The sequence below is a fragment of the Gymnodraco acuticeps genome, unplaced genomic scaffold (genome assembly GCF_902827175.1).
Source record: "Gymnodraco acuticeps unplaced genomic scaffold, fGymAcu1.1, whole genome shotgun sequence".
NCBI lineage: Eukaryota > Metazoa > Chordata > Actinopteri > Perciformes > Bathydraconidae > Gymnodraco > Gymnodraco acuticeps.
Window position 1 is genome coordinate 219,206 of NW_022991948.1, and position 17,656 is coordinate 236,861.

The 17,656-nt window shown below is 44.2% G+C and overlaps 2 protein-coding genes across 3 annotated transcripts in view; both read left to right on the forward strand.

Annotated features, from left to right (window-relative positions):
- The window catches only part of mpv17 (mitochondrial inner membrane protein MPV17), a 31,172-nt gene extending 27,456 nt beyond the window's left edge, over positions 1-3,716 (forward strand). For both annotated transcript variants that reach the window (XM_034200597.1, XM_034200598.1), the window contains exons 6-8: positions 2,513-2,545; positions 2,651-2,703; positions 3,193-3,716. In XM_034200597.1, coding sequence (XP_034056488.1) covers positions 2,513-2,545; positions 2,651-2,703; positions 3,193-3,262 — 156 coding nt within the window. In that variant the 3' untranslated portion in view covers positions 3,263-3,716. The remainder of the gene's footprint in view (positions 1-2,512; positions 2,546-2,650; positions 2,704-3,192) is intronic.
- Positions 3,717-7,035: 3,319 nt separating this feature from the next.
- uts1 (urotensin 1) lies at positions 7,036-9,420 on the forward strand. The gene is made up of 2 exons (XM_034200603.1): positions 7,036-7,140; positions 7,728-9,420. The coding sequence occupies exon 2, from the start codon at positions 7,731-7,733 to the stop codon at positions 8,157-8,159; it is 429 nt and encodes a 142-aa protein (XP_034056494.1). The 5' UTR covers positions 7,036-7,140; positions 7,728-7,730; the 3' UTR covers positions 8,160-9,420.
- Positions 9,421-17,656: the final 8,236 nt, after the last annotated feature.

Sequence of the window (17,656 nt, forward strand, 5' to 3'; positions counted from 1 at the left end):
CAAAGGGAAATTGTAGATTTTTTTCACGTCAAGTATTTTAGCTTAAATGACTTAAAGCTGTGTATATGCATTATGTTTTACAGTTTTATTTATCTACCATCAGATAATGAAGAACAACAACATAAGTTACCATAGCTATGCGGATGACACACACATTTACGTAACAATTTCACCAGGAGACTATGCTCCAATTCAAGTGCATTGAACAAATCAATGACTGGATGTGTCAGAACTTTCTCCAATTAAACAAAGATAAAACTGAGGTAATGGTTTTTGGAGCCAAGGCAGAACGTATAAAAGTTAGCGCTGAGCTTCAGTCTGCAATGTTCAAAACAACAGATAAAGCCAGAAATCTAGGTGTAGTCATGGACTCTGACCTGAGTTTCAACAGTCACATTAAAACAGTTACTAAATCAGCCTACTATCACCTAAAGAACATATCTAGGATTAAAAGACTAATGTCACAGCAGGATTTGGAAAACTTGTCCATGCTTTTATCTTCAGTAGACTCGACTACTGCAATGGTGTCTTCACAGGTCTCACTAAAAAATCTATTAGAAAGCTGCAGCTGATTCAGAACGCTGCTGCTCGAGTCCTCACTAACACTAAGAAAGTGGATCACATCACTCCTGTTCTGAAGTCTTTACACTGGCTTCCTGTGTGTCAAAGAATAGATTTCAAAATACTGCTACTGGTTTATAAAGCACTGAATGGTTTAGGCCCAAAATACATTTCTGACCTCCTGCTAAATGATGAAGCATCCAGATCTCTCAGGTCTTCAGGGACTGGTCAGCTTTCTGTCCCCAGAGTCAAAACTAAACATGGAGAAGCAGCGTTCAGTTATTATGCTCCAAATATCTGGAACAAACTCCCAGAAACCTGCAGGTCCGCTGCAACTCTGAATACTTTTAAATCCAGGCTGAAGACTTTTCTTTTTGTCGCTGCTTTTAATTGAACTATTCATATCTTAGACTGCACTGTAACTTTTATCCATGTATTTTTTCTTTTAATGTTTATTTTATTAGCTTTTCTTTTTAATGACTGATTTTAAATGACATTTTCTTAATGTCTTTCATTTTTTGTAAAGCACTTTGAATTGCCTTGTGTTGAAAAGTGCTATATAAATAAACTTGCCTTGCCTTAATGCAGGTTTTAAAGGATTAAATACACACTTTTGTAATGTTTCAGAACCATGGACAGAGACAGAAGCTTTGTCAATTAGTAGTTTTTCCATCAGCCAGCAGAAAATGTAGATTTTGCACACTTTTTTTCATCTTCATTAAGAAGAAGATTGAAGAAGATTCAACTTATTGTCATTACGTAGTACAGGTACCATGTAACAAAACGGTGTCTCTGCATTTGACCCATCCTAGTGTTAGGAGCAGTGGGCTGCCATTATGAACGGCGCCCGGGGAGCAGTGTAGGGAACGGTGCCTTGCTCAGGGACACCTCGGTAGCACTTGGTCTTTCCGGGACTTGAACTGGTGACCTTCAAGTAAAATAAAGACCTCTCATACCCCCCAAATGACTCTTATATACTGTATCTACAGGGGGCTGATGAAGATGTCCATCACTACCAATAACTCAACCATTATTTGGCCATGTGCTGATATTTTTGGCTCTAAAACGTCATTGTTTTTGGAAAGAAACTCCACACCACCTTGAGCTTGAACACATCACCATCTCTCACTCCACACACCTGCAGGTTAACGGTTCTCTGAGGGAAGGTGTTAGAGGGCTGAACCTGAACTCAGCACGGGGCAGGAAGTTCTAATGTGTATCTGCAGATGTTTTCTATTCAAACTCAGAAACTTCTCACCAAAAGTGTGAAGCATTCAGAGAGAAATCTGATGTATGCTATAAGGACATTGAAAACCTTTAAAAATGAAGGTAAACCTTTGCATTGAAGTTCTTCCATCTTCAGACAGCAGCACAATATTTTCTTCTTTTAATTGAACTATTCATATCTTAAACTGCACTGTAACTTTTATCCATGTATTCTTTCTTTTAATGTTTCTTTTATTAGCTTTTCTTTTTAATGACTGATTTTAAATGCCATTTTCTTAATGTCTTTCATTTTTTGTAAAGCACTTTGAATTGCCTTGTGTTGAAAAGTGCTATATAAATAAACTTGCCTTGCCTTCTTCACATCTCTTACGCACTTGTTCAGGAGACTTTTTCGAAAAGGTGTGACTAGTTCCTAATTTTCTCATGATGCCTTTTCACTTGACACCTGAGAGCAGGTTTTGCCAAACAGACGTCTTTCATTGAAGGAATTGGGATCTGAAGAACAAGTTTTGTTTTATATTCCTGAAAGACAACTGAGAGGTTCAGAGTTTAGTAAACCCTACTCAATGTTCTCCCTATTTGAAATACAATGGACCTTGAAGAGCATAATCACCTGCTGCAGATTTGTGATTGTGACTTTGTAACTGCTGTTAATGCTTAAATACATCAGCTTTCTCTTAAATATTCTGTGTTTTAAAATACAGTATTTGTTCCTTGTTCACAGGACTACCCAGACGCCCTCATCTCAAATTACTATGTAAGTGTTTCCTGTAAATAAACCATTTTACTGACTCAAATGTTCCTTCGACTTCATGTTGTGCATCAGATTGTCTTCTCAATATTTCCTGTTTATGTTTTTCAGCTTTGGCCCGCAGTCCAGATTGCCAATTTCTACTTCATTCCACTTCACCACAGGTCAGAGTTCATATATATTTGATCATACAATGTGACTATTCGATGCATTTAGTGCTGCTGAGGTGTCTTTTCAGTGGTTTGCATGTCATGTTCATTTGTTCTGTTTTAACTTGTTATTTCTGCACGGATACAGATTAGACTAAACTAATGGTATTAGCATTAGATTCAAGTGGGGGCTGTGTTGCTTCTTACTCAAACATCTCCAATAATTCTTGAGCGTTGTAAAGTCCAAAATAAGATTTATTATAAAAAAGACCCATTTTTTTCATTGGATGAATCACTTTTTTTTCAAATTGTGGATTTTGTGTGGGATATTTCTCGTTTTGTTTGTTTCAAAAACCTCGATAGAAGCTTCGAACTTCAAAAATATACATGTTAAAGCCCTAAAATCTCATAAGAAGAAGCATTATGATTGTCTTTAAGTCTGTCTTGGTGAAAATATCAGACTCTTTTGTTATTTGCCTCTAAATAAATCATATTTCCTTTCAGGATGGCTGTGGTGCAGATAGTCGCTGTCGCCTGGAACTCCTATCTGACCTGGAAGGTGAACAAGATGTGAACCACAAGTCCAGCTGTCTACATGATGATGATGATGTTACACTCATTTGTAGTGTGTCTGTGTGCTTGTGTGTGTGTGACATGGTCTAACTTAGTTCTGCTGATATTTCCAAAGTGTAAAACTGTGACTGACTCATTATAAAGGTCGGGAGAAAGTGCTTGTCTACTCTGAATGACACATTCACACTTGAAAGTCAAACGTTGCATAAATGTCTGTGAAAGTTTGTTATTTATGGCAGTGGTGTAGCCACACGTACGCACAATAACACACACACACACATATTCACAGCCACTGCTTACAAAAACAGTTTTCTAACCTCTAATTCAACAATCGCTTGAAATAATGGTAAATGTTAATTTGTAAATCATTTTGTGTTGGGGTGAAGAAAATGTTGAAAATGATTTATTTTAGTTTACATACTGTAAATATAATAAAAGTTGCAATTTTCTTCCAATTCTGGCTTTCTGGTCTATTGACTGTGGGGAAAGCTTTAAAAAAAGAAACTCTCTCTGGAAGGATGCTCTTGTTTCACAGATCTATGCTGAAGGAAAGCTGATCATAATTGTGAGTTGAAACCACTTTAATGTCTGTACGATAATAATAGCTATAACCAGTAGCCGCTTAGCTTAGCACAAACACAGGAAACTGATGGAAGGAGCTAGCATCAGCAACTCTTAAGCTAACTAATATATAATTATCTTGATTAATCTGTGTTAAAACAAAAAAGTAATTGGTTCAACTTTCGCTGTAGAGATGCTGCTTGGTTGACTATATTTTGTATTTCATATTGGACAAAGAGGCTAGTCGTCCACTCTGTTTCCAGTCTTTGTGCTATGCTAAGCTAACACACTGATGTAGCTTCGTATTTACTGTACAGGTTTCACAGTGGCATCAGACGTTTCATCTCTTGAAAAGTACTGAAGTGAACATTTTAAACTACTCATTCAAACATTTATTGAACTATTTTCTGTCAAACTATATTTACTAAATAGCAGACAATCTAAATGAAAAGTAAGAAGGGGTAGCCTACCAGATATATTTTTCCAATTTGGTTGTCTTATTTTTGCATCTGATGAAAGTACAACAATTACAAATAAATACAAATCGAACACAAAATATCTCAACTTGCTAATGAGTCAACTAAAATGTGTAAACATACATAAATACATGTTTAAACTGTGATAGTGTAGTGGCTTTACTCAGTCAGGCCCGTACCTAGGATTTCGTAAATACCGAGGTCCAAAACATGTAGGCCTATAGGAGAGCTCGGGGGTCAGGCCCCCCAAAAATGTGTTGTGCACACTAAAGCATTTTACTCTGGGCTCAGCAGGTGGCAGACCAGGTGTTGGTGCTGCCGCATTTGAGACCCCCACTTTAATTGTGTCCTAGATAGTCGTACTGTCAACAAAATCACACTGGTGTTAGCTGTTCACCTCTAGTTTGTGCACACAAAAGCATTTCACTCTGGGCTCAGCAGGTGAGAAACTAAAGCGGGGCTTCCACATGAGGCAGACCAGGTGTTGGTGCGATAGTCGTACTGTTACCAAAATCACACTGGTGTTTGCATTTCACTCTGGGCTCAGCATATATACATATATTTTTTTGTATTATTCTTTGCCTTTCAAAAGCATTACATCATTATTTAGACAACACGAAAATAACTTAATGTAAAGTATTTATTTCACCTTCCCTTATTATACATCCATGGGTAAGTCCGGACTGCGGCTGTTTGTTGATACATTGATGTTGTCTTCTTCTGTTGGCTTTAATGTACTTAGTGGTGCATTGCCCCCACCGCCAGTAAATGAAAGTACTACAAAGAACCCTGTTAATTATGTGCAGTTATTTCACGAGTTTTGTTATATACTCCTCGAAAAAATTACAGAGGTCCGGACTTCGGTGACCTCAATGGTGGGTACGGCCATGGGCTCAGTGATATACTATAATACATAAATAGTTAGTCTACCTCTTGGTCTAAAAAACTAAATAGAGCCATGAATCCATCAGTGCATAGAACATCTCTTTTGAAATGTACATTTTCTCTTCATTTTTAACATATAAAGTCTCCTTTCTACTGACAATGTGCACATTTATAACAGCAAAGGCCCTAGAAGCTAATAAAGTGTGTTGTTGACGGTGACTTTGACCTCGCTGACTCTCTGGTTTGTTTGGAGGCTGCTGAGCGGCTGTCAGCCAAATGAACCGCTCTCATTGTTTTTCCACACAAACACACTCGGCTATATCGGTCGGGAAAGCAAGCACAAATCCTCTGAATGAATTCATAGAAAATCTGCCAAATATCTTCACGCCGTCCCTCTATTTGTGGAAATCTGTTTTTGATTCAGCACCAAGCCTCGCTGTGTTTTCTAATTAAAACCGGAGTGATTCAATGAAAATACAGCACATATTCTTGTCAGCACTCTTGCTTGTATATGAGGAATCTCAAAAGGTGATCTGTGTTTTTAGTCCAGATAACAGGAGACTCAAAGTTGGGTTTGAACGGACTTTTGATCACCATGATTTTCTTAGTTAAGAATGTACCCTAACAAATAGATATGTGGCTTTTTTCTGTAAATGTGCATGTTGTCATATAATAATAATACATTTTATTTTCAAGCGCCTTTCATGACACCCAGGAAATCATGGAGGAGACAGTCAAGTGGACACAAATGAAAACGTATAATGGGGAGTACAGTGAGTAGGCAGATTTGAACAGGTGGGTTGTGAATGCATCAGGAAGTCCTGTAATCACTTTCCTCCCTTAAGAAAGGTCAACTAAGAAGCTTTGCCTTCATTTACGTCTAAAAAGTGTGTTTTTTGGTGTGTTTTTTCAGAACAAGTAACAATAACATCCACTTTTTTCCCCAAAAGCATTGCGAAAAACTAGGATATTGAACTCCTACGGTAGCTGAGTCTGCGTAAAATGAGAAAACTTCACATTTTGATCACTTATAAATAATATTCACCAATAGTTGTATCAATTAGAGAATTTACGGAATGGCTTTTAAGATAAGATGTACTTTATGAATCCCAATTTGGGAAACAAATGTGTAATATTACTTTGATTATACCCTAAGAGTGTAGTTTAAAAGTGAATTGCTTATGTGGCTTTCTGGCATGTTGGATTTCGGGGGCTAATATGTAAACACTTCATAAACTCTGTTCTTATCAGCATGTAATAACTCATCACCAAGTGTGTGACACAGAAAGAGCAGCACCATGGACAGCTCCCAGATGCATTCACTTTCACAGTTACAAGGGATGTAAGTCTTTTAGTTCACATCAGTGATTCATTCTATTTGCATGGCTGCTTGGAGATTATGAGATCTAACCTTCATATGTTCTAACACGTGTCATATCTACGTGGAAAAAGGGCTTTTAACAGATGTTCAAAGACCGAGGTTCATCTTCCAAGTGGCAATTATCTGATGCAAGAGAGGTAGCAAACACATGTCACACACACTGTTCAAAAAAATTAAAAAAGCGGAAATATCACAAGTGTAATTTGGAATATTTAACACCCAAAACATTGCATTGGTGATCCCTGAAAACGTGTGGAACTTTCTAAAGGAACCCCCCTCCTCAAAGCCCGCCTGTATCCTCCTCTTGCCCCCCTGTATCCTCCCTATGGGGAAATAGAGCTGTAAAAGATGCCCCCCCCCCCTCCTTTATTCCCTGTCGATCCCAGCATCCCCTGCTGTCCCTCAGGACTCTCGATATGTGTCCATGTTTCCAAAGCGGTGTCTGAGCTTTCATTGACGTCAAAAGCTTCAGGCTGGATGTATAAAGCCTTCGTCCTGCGGTCTTAGCTCACAGGAACTCTGCAGACTCCGACCCGAGACCCACAAAGTTCAGCTGCAGCTTCTGGAGACACTGAAGTGAGTACAGCAGCTCCTATTCACTCTTTGTTTGTATTCAAAGTTTGTAGAATTGGACGTTATTGATGAAATGAGAAGATGGCGGGAACAATAGCTTACAGTGCAGGCAGCTCGTCAGCTTGTGTCCTTTTAGAAATCCTCTATTCATTTGCTTATTCTTATGTGAACTCTTTTAATTTAGAAGCCTTTTTGTATTGTTTTGATGCTTTTCAGTCAAGTCAAAGTTCCTGCCAATATCGTATTTTGTTTCTTTTTGTTTCTTGCATGAAAAGCGTTTATGTTATGCACAAGATAACATAGGCTACTTGGATAAGCTGTCATTAGCCTACACAGTGCTTATGTACAACTATAGTAGTTATAATCACCCTGAATGCTATTACCATTTTTTTTTAAATAGTAAATGTTTTTGTTTTACAGGTTTCGCATTTGTAGTTTAGTTGATTTGTGCATTTCAAACTGTATATATGCAAAAGGTTCATCACTCTGGAAAAGCTCAAAAAGTGCGCGACAAAAAGTGTGTTTATGTTATCCCCTGATTCTGTAATACAGTGTTTGTACGTTGAGTCAATAACCCCCTCTGTCTGCAGGACATGAAGCCGGTGCCCCTGCTCCTGCTCCTCTCCTCCGTCCTCCTCTCCTCGCACCTCCGCCCCGCCGCCGGCAGACCGCGCGTCCTCCCCGGCTGGCTGGATTACAGCAGCCGCCTCCAGATGCAGCGCCTGGAGGAGTCTCTCCTCAGAGCAGCTGTAGCCGGGGAAAGCACCGCATCCTCGGATCTACTGGACGAAAACATCCTGCGGTTCCTGGAGAGCAGACACCCGGACCTTCTGCACCTGCTGCCCGCTGAAGAAGGGGAGGTGAGGGCGGCGGTGCATCTGCTGAAGAGGAGCGAAGACCCCCCGCTGTCCATCGACCTCACCTTCCACCTGCTGAGGAATATGATCCAGATTGCGAAGGTGGAGAACCAGCGGGAGCAGGCGCTGCTGAACCGCAATCTGCTGGACGAGGTCGGGAAGTAATTACGCTCTATTTTTGTATTCTAAATGCCTCATTCAAAACAGCCGCTGTGTTAAATAATCAAGACTTCTGACATTAGTTGTTGTTTGTGCGCCTGCCTTCCTCTCCACCTCGCCAACATTTTACGCACAGATGGTGCCAATTTACGCATCACAGCATCCGCGCGTAAAATGTGTTTTCTTTAAAGACTTTTTGATGGAAACGGACCTTCCAGACCCTCTTACTCCCTCCTCACCCCCCTGATCTCACCCTCCTCACACACTCCTCTTTGCACTGGACTTTGGAAAGGGAAACTGGATTTCACATTTGAACACTTTGATCGATGTTTTGATGCTTGAAGTGAAAATGACACCTGACCAGAATACATATTATTTATTTAATAATATTTAATATTAGACTCTGTTTTGAATTGGTTGACCTCAGTCTGAATACGTGGACCATTTTAATTAGTCCAGTTGTTTACCCCTGCAGCTAAACAAGTCTAATGTAAGGTGCATTGTGGGTAGTTGGCTTGCCACCAGACATAATTGATCGGATGCCTTGGAGAAACTTTTCTACGATATTAGAACAATCTTCATCCACCAACATAAGGATATCTTAAGTAACTTTACTCTGAGGAATTCAGACCTACTTTATGCATTTCCCAAATAATGTATGCTAAATTATTACAAGTTAATCTTATATATTGTGATCCTTCAAATGGATACGGTTATATTAAAATGATGTAACTACAATGATAGTAAGTTCTTTTTTTAAATCCTCTTCCCTATTTGATTATTTGAAAAAAGAAGATTCTGTTACAACAAGACTGGCCAAATTGAGGTGACCTTTAAAGTGACGATTCAAGTCATAATTACCCCAAAACAGAAGCTCGGCAGGATGTAAAATCACACGGCGGGAAACATTCAAAACCCCTGCTATGGAAATCAAACATTTCTGTGTCTTTGTTTTAAAGCCAATTTGATGACACTTAATGTGAAGGCATGTGTAATGATCTGAGGTGCAAGGAAAGACAACACGCTTTATTGGTTTTAAATCTACAGTTGTCATTTCTCCCCTTCCTTTAATCCTCCTGTCTCCTTTACGCTGCGCGGGAGCACGGTCACATGTACTGTATGAGCTGTAGCATGCTAACCTACAACAAAAAGAAGAAAAAAAGCTTTTTTTATTTATCATTTACGTCACTGAAAACATTGTTTTAGCAAAAGAAGAAGAAGATTTTTTGCCATTTATATTTTGTAATAAAAAAGTTTGAAGTAAAAATCATTGTATTCTGTTATTGTGCCGATTATACATTTTAAAATACACATTTAGTGACGGATACAAGCGGCCAAGATGGGTTTTCTCCGCAGGGTGGCTGGTGTCTCCTTTAGGGATAAGGTGAGAAGTTCGGTCATCAGGGAGGGACTCGGAGTTGAACCGCTCCTCCTTCGCGTCGAAAGGAGCCAGTTGAGGTGGTTCAGGCACCTAGTTAGGATGCCACCTGGGCGCCTCCCTAGGGAGGTGTTCCAGGCACGTCCAGCTGGGAAGAGACCAAGGGGTAGACCTAGGACCAGGTGGAGGGATTATATCTCTTCGCTGGCCTGGGAGCGCCTTGGGATCCCCCAGTCAGAGCTGGTTGATGTCGCCAGGGAAAAGAAAGTTTGGGGCTCTCTGCTGGAACTGCTACCCAGAGACCCGACCACGGATAAGCGGGAGAAGATGGATGGATGGATTTAGTGACTGATGTTGCGACTGCTTTAGTGTCATCCAGTGTTTTTCAACTTCTAAAAGGATCCTTAGTAAATATAATACTAAAGATCAAAACACTGGAAGCAGAACATTTACCTTAAAATGCCGTTTGTATCCAGCTCATCCATTGGTTCAACTTTTGTTCATTCAAAAATAAAGATTAAAATCTCAACACCTGCTCGCCAGATTTCCCCGGATATAAGTTTGAAAGACGAGGATGACTCCCAAAAAAAATGAATAATGATTCAGAAAAGAAGATGAGGAATAAACCCGCTCCACCATCAAGTTGAAAGTTGATGACAAAATGTTTCTAAAACTAATTATTTATTCAAAGTGATTTCCGTTCACTCTGATTTGGATCCTAATGGCTTCTTTCTGATCTGATGACACTCCTCTAGTGCCATCGCTCAACAAATCCCCCTTACGGCCCCTAAACACGGCGGCGTGCGTTGAAGCTTCAACGCTTCTGCCCATTCACTTTGAATGGGGTGACGCCACGCTTTACCGAACTGCATTGTAGTTCCGTCGCTTCGCTTTGTTCGCTTCAAAAGTTGAGCAATGTTCAACTGTGGAAGCTTCGGCTGAAGCGTCAGCCAATCAAATCATATAGTACAAGCTCTAGCCAATCAAAGCGCGTGCTTGTGGGTCCGGGGCGGGAGATTCATGTGATTGGTTGTTGGTCGAGTTTCAGACACGCCCGCCGGCAAGCTTCAACGCACGCCGCCGTGTGGACGCTGCGTTATAGACGCTGCGTTATAGACTCTAAGAATTGTTGAGATAACACGGCATGCTTATAAGGAGGTTCACTATTTTCCTAATTCTCTCGGTTTTTTGGGAAATGTTCTGCCTTGTTCAGGTTTTTCAGTGCAAAGACAGTCAGGATATTAGGGAGAAGAGGAAGACGTGTATTCACTAGTCAGACTGTTGACATTGAATCTATCCGCCATTTAATTGTAATGACTTTCCTCCAAAGCCACACAGGACAAACTTGATGTCGACTAGTAGGTATTGCCAATTTAAGACCAATGCAAGGAACTCAGATTTAAGTATTTTGTTCCCTTTTCACTTTTTGTTGTGACGTTATCATGGCCACTGAAACATTTTTTAGGATGCATTAAGTTTGAACGCTGAGACAGGATCAACTTTAATGTCTAAGTTGTTGAAACAGATAAAAAAAGAGAGAGGAGAGAAACACCCAAATGTCAAAATGGCCTCTGAGTTCTTTGTTTCTGTGACTCAGTCCAAACTGTGGGTGTGTTGGTGATTTTTCTGCCTTATCACCATCTGTGTGTGTGTGTGTGGCCTAGCATTACTATACTTGTGGGGACCTAAATCTGTTGGGGGGACTCGCCTCCCTTATGGGGACAAAATGGAGGTCCCCATGAGGGGAATCATTAATTTTAGGGTGAAGACTTGGTTAGGGTTAGGCATGTGTTGGTTATGGTTAAGGTTAGGATAAGTCTCCAGGAAATGCATGTAAGTCAATGTAATGTCCCCTGAAGTGATGCATACATGGTAGTGTGTGCGTGTGTTTGTGCGTGCGTTTGTGTGTGTGTGCGTGTGTGTACTCTGTGAATCTGCAGAGCGTTTGTCTTCAAAATCAAGTAATGTAACCACTTGCTTGTAAAATACTTTAATGTTACACAGCTGTTGCACGAAGACATGTACACATACAGTATGTCCAAGTTCTTTTTTTATATTCTTGAATGTTTTACAAAATCCCAGGATGCAGACGTGTTTTCTCGCAGTAAAGGAGGCTAATCCTGATTTATTTGCACTAAATTTCATCTCAACGCATCAAATATTTATTTTTCACATTTCTGTCTGAAACATTACAAAAACAACATTCTGAGATTATAGGGACTATTTTCAGCAGCGGACTAATCTACATGTGTTGCTCTGCTGAGTATTTACGGTGGCATCTCTCTTTTGTTTTTCAGACACCAATGGAGTCAGACTGAAGAGGAAGAAGATATATCACTTATTTGATACACAGGATTATTTTGTATTTGTGTTTTCAATAAGAGAAATACAGAATCTCTGCAGCCCCATCCTTTAACATAGCAGTCATGACAAAACGTTGCAAATATAGAGACGGGAAATCTGTTAATATACACATGGATCATTTTCAAACAACCCCCCACAGTCCAACACACAAAGACAATCATTTGTAATAATAAAAAGCTTATCTTCCCCCTCATTCAGCTTTACATCCTGCTTACTGGTATCTCCTTCTCCTGTTTGATGACAAATGGCCGACAGGTGCACCGTGTGACTGCCTTTCAAAAAGAGCCATGGTTTTTTCATTGACAAAAAAGTTCAGAGAAAAAACGACAACGCTTAATCTCAAAGAAACCTCTTCAACGATCGGCTTTAATCCCCACATTTCTTTTTGTTTGATTGTATAACATCTTAAAACATCCATAAAGCCGTGGTATTTACGGAAGCCTTTTGTGACAGAAAGTTATATAAGGGCTTTAGATCCTGTAGAGAAGGACACACATGAACACGTCAGTTTACTTTCCCTCCCACATCACAGAATACAGTCGTAAATCCACCGTATACATTTCCGGAGAAGGATATATTTAAACACAATACACTGGATTTTTAAATGTATTTCAAAGCACAAAAGGCAACATTGTGGGAGACTAACATCCGACCAAGTCCATCTGCTGGCATGCCGCCTTCTGAGGGAGGAAACACGGATGCAGAATGTATAGAAAGGTATGTTTCCATCTATTATTTACATTTATTTTTCTCCATGTTGGTTCATTCCCTCTTGAGGATTTCTTGCAGAGGATTATGGGTTATTTATTTCCGTCTCTCTTTTTCTACATGTTCTTGCAGAGAGGACCTCGAGTAAAGGAAACAAAAGATGAAATATCATGAGATCAGTGTCACCGTCCCACGCTAAAAACAATCACAGTGACTCTCCAGCTGCTCGGCCTAAAGTCTCAGCTCTGAGGAGGAGGAGGATGCTGTTGTTGTTGGTGTTGAGTCAGCATGAAGACACTTCCTCGGAGGATGAGGGGAATCCTTCGTCCTCTTGCGGCTCTCTTTTACGTAAGTGGTCTTCACACATCCCCTCTGTTCGACACTCTGCTGCTGACTTCAAACTGTGCATATTTACAACCATGACAATTCATCAGCAGAGACACAAGAACATCTACAGGCTCTGACACATCGGCACCGCTTCAGTTTCAGATTCATTTAGCATCTTCAGAAAGTTGTGTATCTGCAGCGTGTTTATTAAAAGACTTTAACTGGTATGCCTCTCTAGAGACGTTTGTGTCTTTTTAAAGGGACCAAAGATTCATAATTTCAGTGTGCAGAGCATGACAATAACGGAGCGTCCACACTACAGCTTCAAAAAAAGCTTGGAGCTGGGCGTGTCTGAAGCTTGGGGATGTTATTCAAGCAACGCGACCAACAACCAATCACATGAATCTCCCGCCCCCGACATACAAAGCAAAATCCCCCGGGGATTTTATGGGAGCAATATATATATATATATATATATATATATATATGGTGATTTGCTACGGCGATAATTAGTTTCTCCTCCATCTTTTTTTGAAATATAGAAATGAACGGCGGGATATCTCTCCCAGCTTGGACGCGGTTTGATTGGCTACGGCTTGAGCTGTCAGATTTTCCGAAAAGGGATTTGATTGGCTGGCGCTGGCTACTCCGGCGTCTCCGGCGTCAGAAGTTGAACATCAACTTCTGACGGCGGAGACGGACCGCTATGCTACCCACAATTCAGTACGGCGAAAAAAAGCGGCAACGTAACGTCACCCCATTCAAAGTGAATGGGCAGATTGAAGCTGTCGACGCTGTAGTGTGGACGGGCCGTAACTCAGATCAAACTTGTTAGTTTTATTAAGAATGTCAGAACAACATGCGGGTACATGTGTTCAAAAGTAATTATTTAGAGTTCATTTAGACAATAGTTACTGTTTCCATTACTCATGTCTCTGTTTTGTATCTGGTCAACATCAGTGGTTTAGACCTGCAGAGCTCTGCTGCTGCTGCTGCTGCCGCTGCTGCTGCCGCCACAGCCACAACAACGATAGTTACGGCTGTAACTACGGTTCTATGAGTCCCGGATGACCGCCAGAGGCGGTGCTTTCAACACTGGATATGTCCATCGCGCGAATGCGCAGCTCGAGTACCAATACCAACAAAGTCACCTGTGACCCACGTGACACCGGCTATATCAGCTGGTGTGGTCAGAGGATCTGTTCCCAGAATCTTCTCGCGAGCACACAATAATTCTGAGTGACAGGGAACTCTGGTGGTCATCCGGGACTCATAGAACCGTAGTTACAGCCGTAACTATCGTTCTATTTCGTCCCTACTGACCGCCAGAGGCGGTGCTTTAAGCACTGGATGACTTATACCAACAATGTCATGAAGAATCTAAGCCCTTGCTCACCACTGGAAACAGCGGAGCTCGGCAAAAGGACCACGCCCAAAGAATGGGGAGTGGCGACATTGACCTGATGACAACTGGAGAATGTGCCAGAAGACACCCACGACGCCGCGGCGTAGATGGTCTCCAGGGGCACCACCCTCAGGGCAGCCCAAGATGTTGAGATGCTCCTTTTAGAGTGGCATTTCAGCCTGATGGCAGGGGGCGGCCACTGGCCCCGTAAGCCTGTGAGATGGTATCGACAACCCAGTGGGGCAGCCACTAGTTAGAGGGCATAACCTCCTTTAGTGCCGCAAGGGCAAAATCAAGAGTTGCTCCTACTACCGTATACCGGCAGTAGCCTTGATATACGCCCTTTGGGCACCCCCAGGGCACAGCAACTTCGACGTGCCGTACTCCTGAATGTCAAAGCGTGCCAGCTGGGCAGGCTGATGGAAGTGGGTTTGTGGAAGGACCCCGGGCCGGAATGCCACATTTGCCCAAAGGGCAACGCCTGAGAGTCCCACCTCGGGCATGTATTGTTTATGGAGAGAACATGCAACTCCCCGACTCGCTTCCCTGAGGCTATGGCAAGCAGAAATGCTGCCTTCGTGGGCAGCCACCTAAGCCCCACCTGGGCCAGGGTCTCGAAGGGAGGAGATGATAGGGCATCCGGCAGCAGGGGCAGGTCCCAAGCCGGAGCCCTCGGGGTGCTAGGGGGACGCTGCCGTAAAGCCCCTCTCATAAAGAGGGACACCGACCTGTGGCACCCCGCCGTGGCGCCGTCGACCCGAACATGTCGGGCAGAAATCGCAGCCACATAAATTCAGAGTGGAGTGAGAACGTCCACCATCTAGAAGGGACTGTTGTCTAAGCAACAACGTACATGCTGTCCCCAAGGAACACACACATTCTTGCCCCCCAGTTGGGGTAGGAAGTGCGTGAGTGCAAGCTGCACAGCCCGAAGCTCTAGCACGTTGACCTGACGCGCACTCTCCTGGGCAGACCGCTGACCCTGAGCGGTCCTGCCCTGCCGCACTGCACCCCACCCTGAGAGACATGCACCTATGGTGATGGTCTCCTGGCGGGATGGGATGGCGCCCATGGGCACGCCCACTAGGAGATAGGCCCTGCCCCTCCAGCGTGACAGAGAGTGGAGGCAATGCTGCGACACCCTGACATCCCTGTGCCTGTGCCACTTGGCGTCCAAGTGAAGGCTGTTCAGCCACATCTGCATGGGGCGCAACGACAGCGGGCCTAAGGGCCCAGCGGCCGAGGCAGCTGCCAGTCTGCCCAAGGGCCGGAGGAACTGAATATAAGGCACCATCTTGCCCGGCCCACGTGGAAGTAGGCATCCCTCAAGTCCACGGTTGAGAACCACTCCACCTGTGCATATGCAGTGGTCAGCATAGAATGGCAGCACCTTCGGGAATCTGTTGATTCCTCTGAGGTCCAAGATCGGGCGAAATCCGCCGACTTTCTTGCTCACGAGAAAGTACGCCGAGTAGAACCCCCTGGGCTAAGCAGAGGGTCTTACTGGCTTGATTGCGTCCTTGGACAGAAGGACGGACAACTCTTGGGCCAGAGCTAGGGCCCCTGCCGGATCGCTGATGACTGTCAATTAGACCAAGCCGAAGGCTAGGGGCCGGAGCTGCGGTCCGTACCCCTGGGTTAAGGTGAAAACCACCCAAGGGACGGAAGTACAGACCGCCCTGAGCTGCTGCTGGGAAAGCAGCCGACGACCGGGGGGGCACTGGGGCACGAGGCCGTCTGGAAGGCGGGCGACTTGGGGCACGAAAGTCATTGGGTCGCGCCGCTAAGACCTCTGCAGACCACCCCTGTAATCCGGCGGCTGAGTGCGGCTGCTAGAGCGGCCCCTGGGCCTGCTGGGAGTGGGCACAGGTCTGCGAAGACCCGAGAGCTGCTGCCTGGTCTGCCTAGCTTGGGCGGCACGCCTCCAGGGCAGCTGCCCTAAACAGCTCCCCTGGCTTGACTGGTACGCTACGGAGGACTCTCCTACATGCCTCCGTTAGTGGTGACTGGGCCAGCGAAACCTGGCGACGAGTCTGTACCAGCGACAAGGCCTCCTCATACAGAGGTGCATCAACCGAAGGAGGTGCGTCAGCCGAAGGAGGTGCGCCAGCCGAAGGAGGTGCGCCAGCCGAAGGAGGTGCGCCAGCCGAAGGAGGTGCGCCAACCGAAGGAGGGGCGTCAACCGAAGGCCCCTACACCTGGCCCAGGCTGAAGGACCAAGAGGCGACTTCATCATGCCCCTATCGGCAGCTAGCCGATCCACTTTAGAGGACAGCTTTTCTAGTCCTTCTATTGGGGGGAGCACATATAGCCATCGCTCCCTCAAGTCGCCGGGAACGGCCGAATTGATCTGGAGGAGGATGTGACAAGGAGAGGTGTCTGTTGGCTGCTGCCAGACGTTCCACCTCAGTGATTCTAGCCACTCTGAGCGCCCGAGGCATGCAGCTACAGCTCATGCAGGCGTTTACCGTGAGAACCTCCCTCAGATGCTCACATTTCTCAATGGCTCAAAAGAAGCCATACAGGCGCTACATGAATGAGCCACTCCGTAGGTAGCCAGATGCAGCGTAGCCGGGTGCGGGTGCGGGAACACAGCCTTCACCAGCTACCTGCTTAATGGAAAGAGTAGAGCGTTGCTGCTACTCGCCGAACAGAAAGAGGGATGTAATTACACCCACGTTACCGGCAGAGGGAGCGGGAGCGAGAGCACTGCCTTCACCTGGCTGGATTAATAAACACGGCAGTTCAGCGTCTACCAGGAGCGGGGGCGAGAACACTGCCGGCTGAGTTAGAGACGAATGCCAGATGCAGCATAACCGGGAGCGGGTGCGGGAACACAACCTTCACCAGCTACCTGCTTCACTGAAAAACAGGGCAGTTCCGCGTCTACCAGGAGCGGGGGCGAGAACACTACCTTCACTGGTTGAGTTAGAGACGAATGCCAGATGCAGCGTAACCGGGAGCGGGTGCGGGAACAACAGCCTTCACCAGCTACCTGCTTAACGGAGAAACAAGGCAGTTCTGCGTCTGCCAGGAGCGGGGGCGAGAACACTACCTTCACTGGTTGAGTTAGAGACGACTGCCAGACGCAGCGTAACCGGGAGCGGGTGCGGGAACACAGCCTTCACAAGCTACCTGCTTAACGGAAAAACGAGGCAGTTTGGCGTCTACCAGGAGCGGGGGCGAGAACTGCCTTCACTGGTTGAGTTAGAGACGAATGCCAGATGCAGCGTAACCGGGAGCGGGTGCGGGAACACAGCCTTCACAAGCTACCTGCTTAACGGAAAAAACGAGGCAGTTCAGTGTCTACCAGGAGCGGGG

Coding starts and splice junctions, on each gene's coding strand:
- uts1 (XM_034200603.1), top strand. CDS start 7,731: ATGAAGCCGGTGCCCCTGCTCCTGCTCCTCTCCTCCGTCCTCCTCTCC.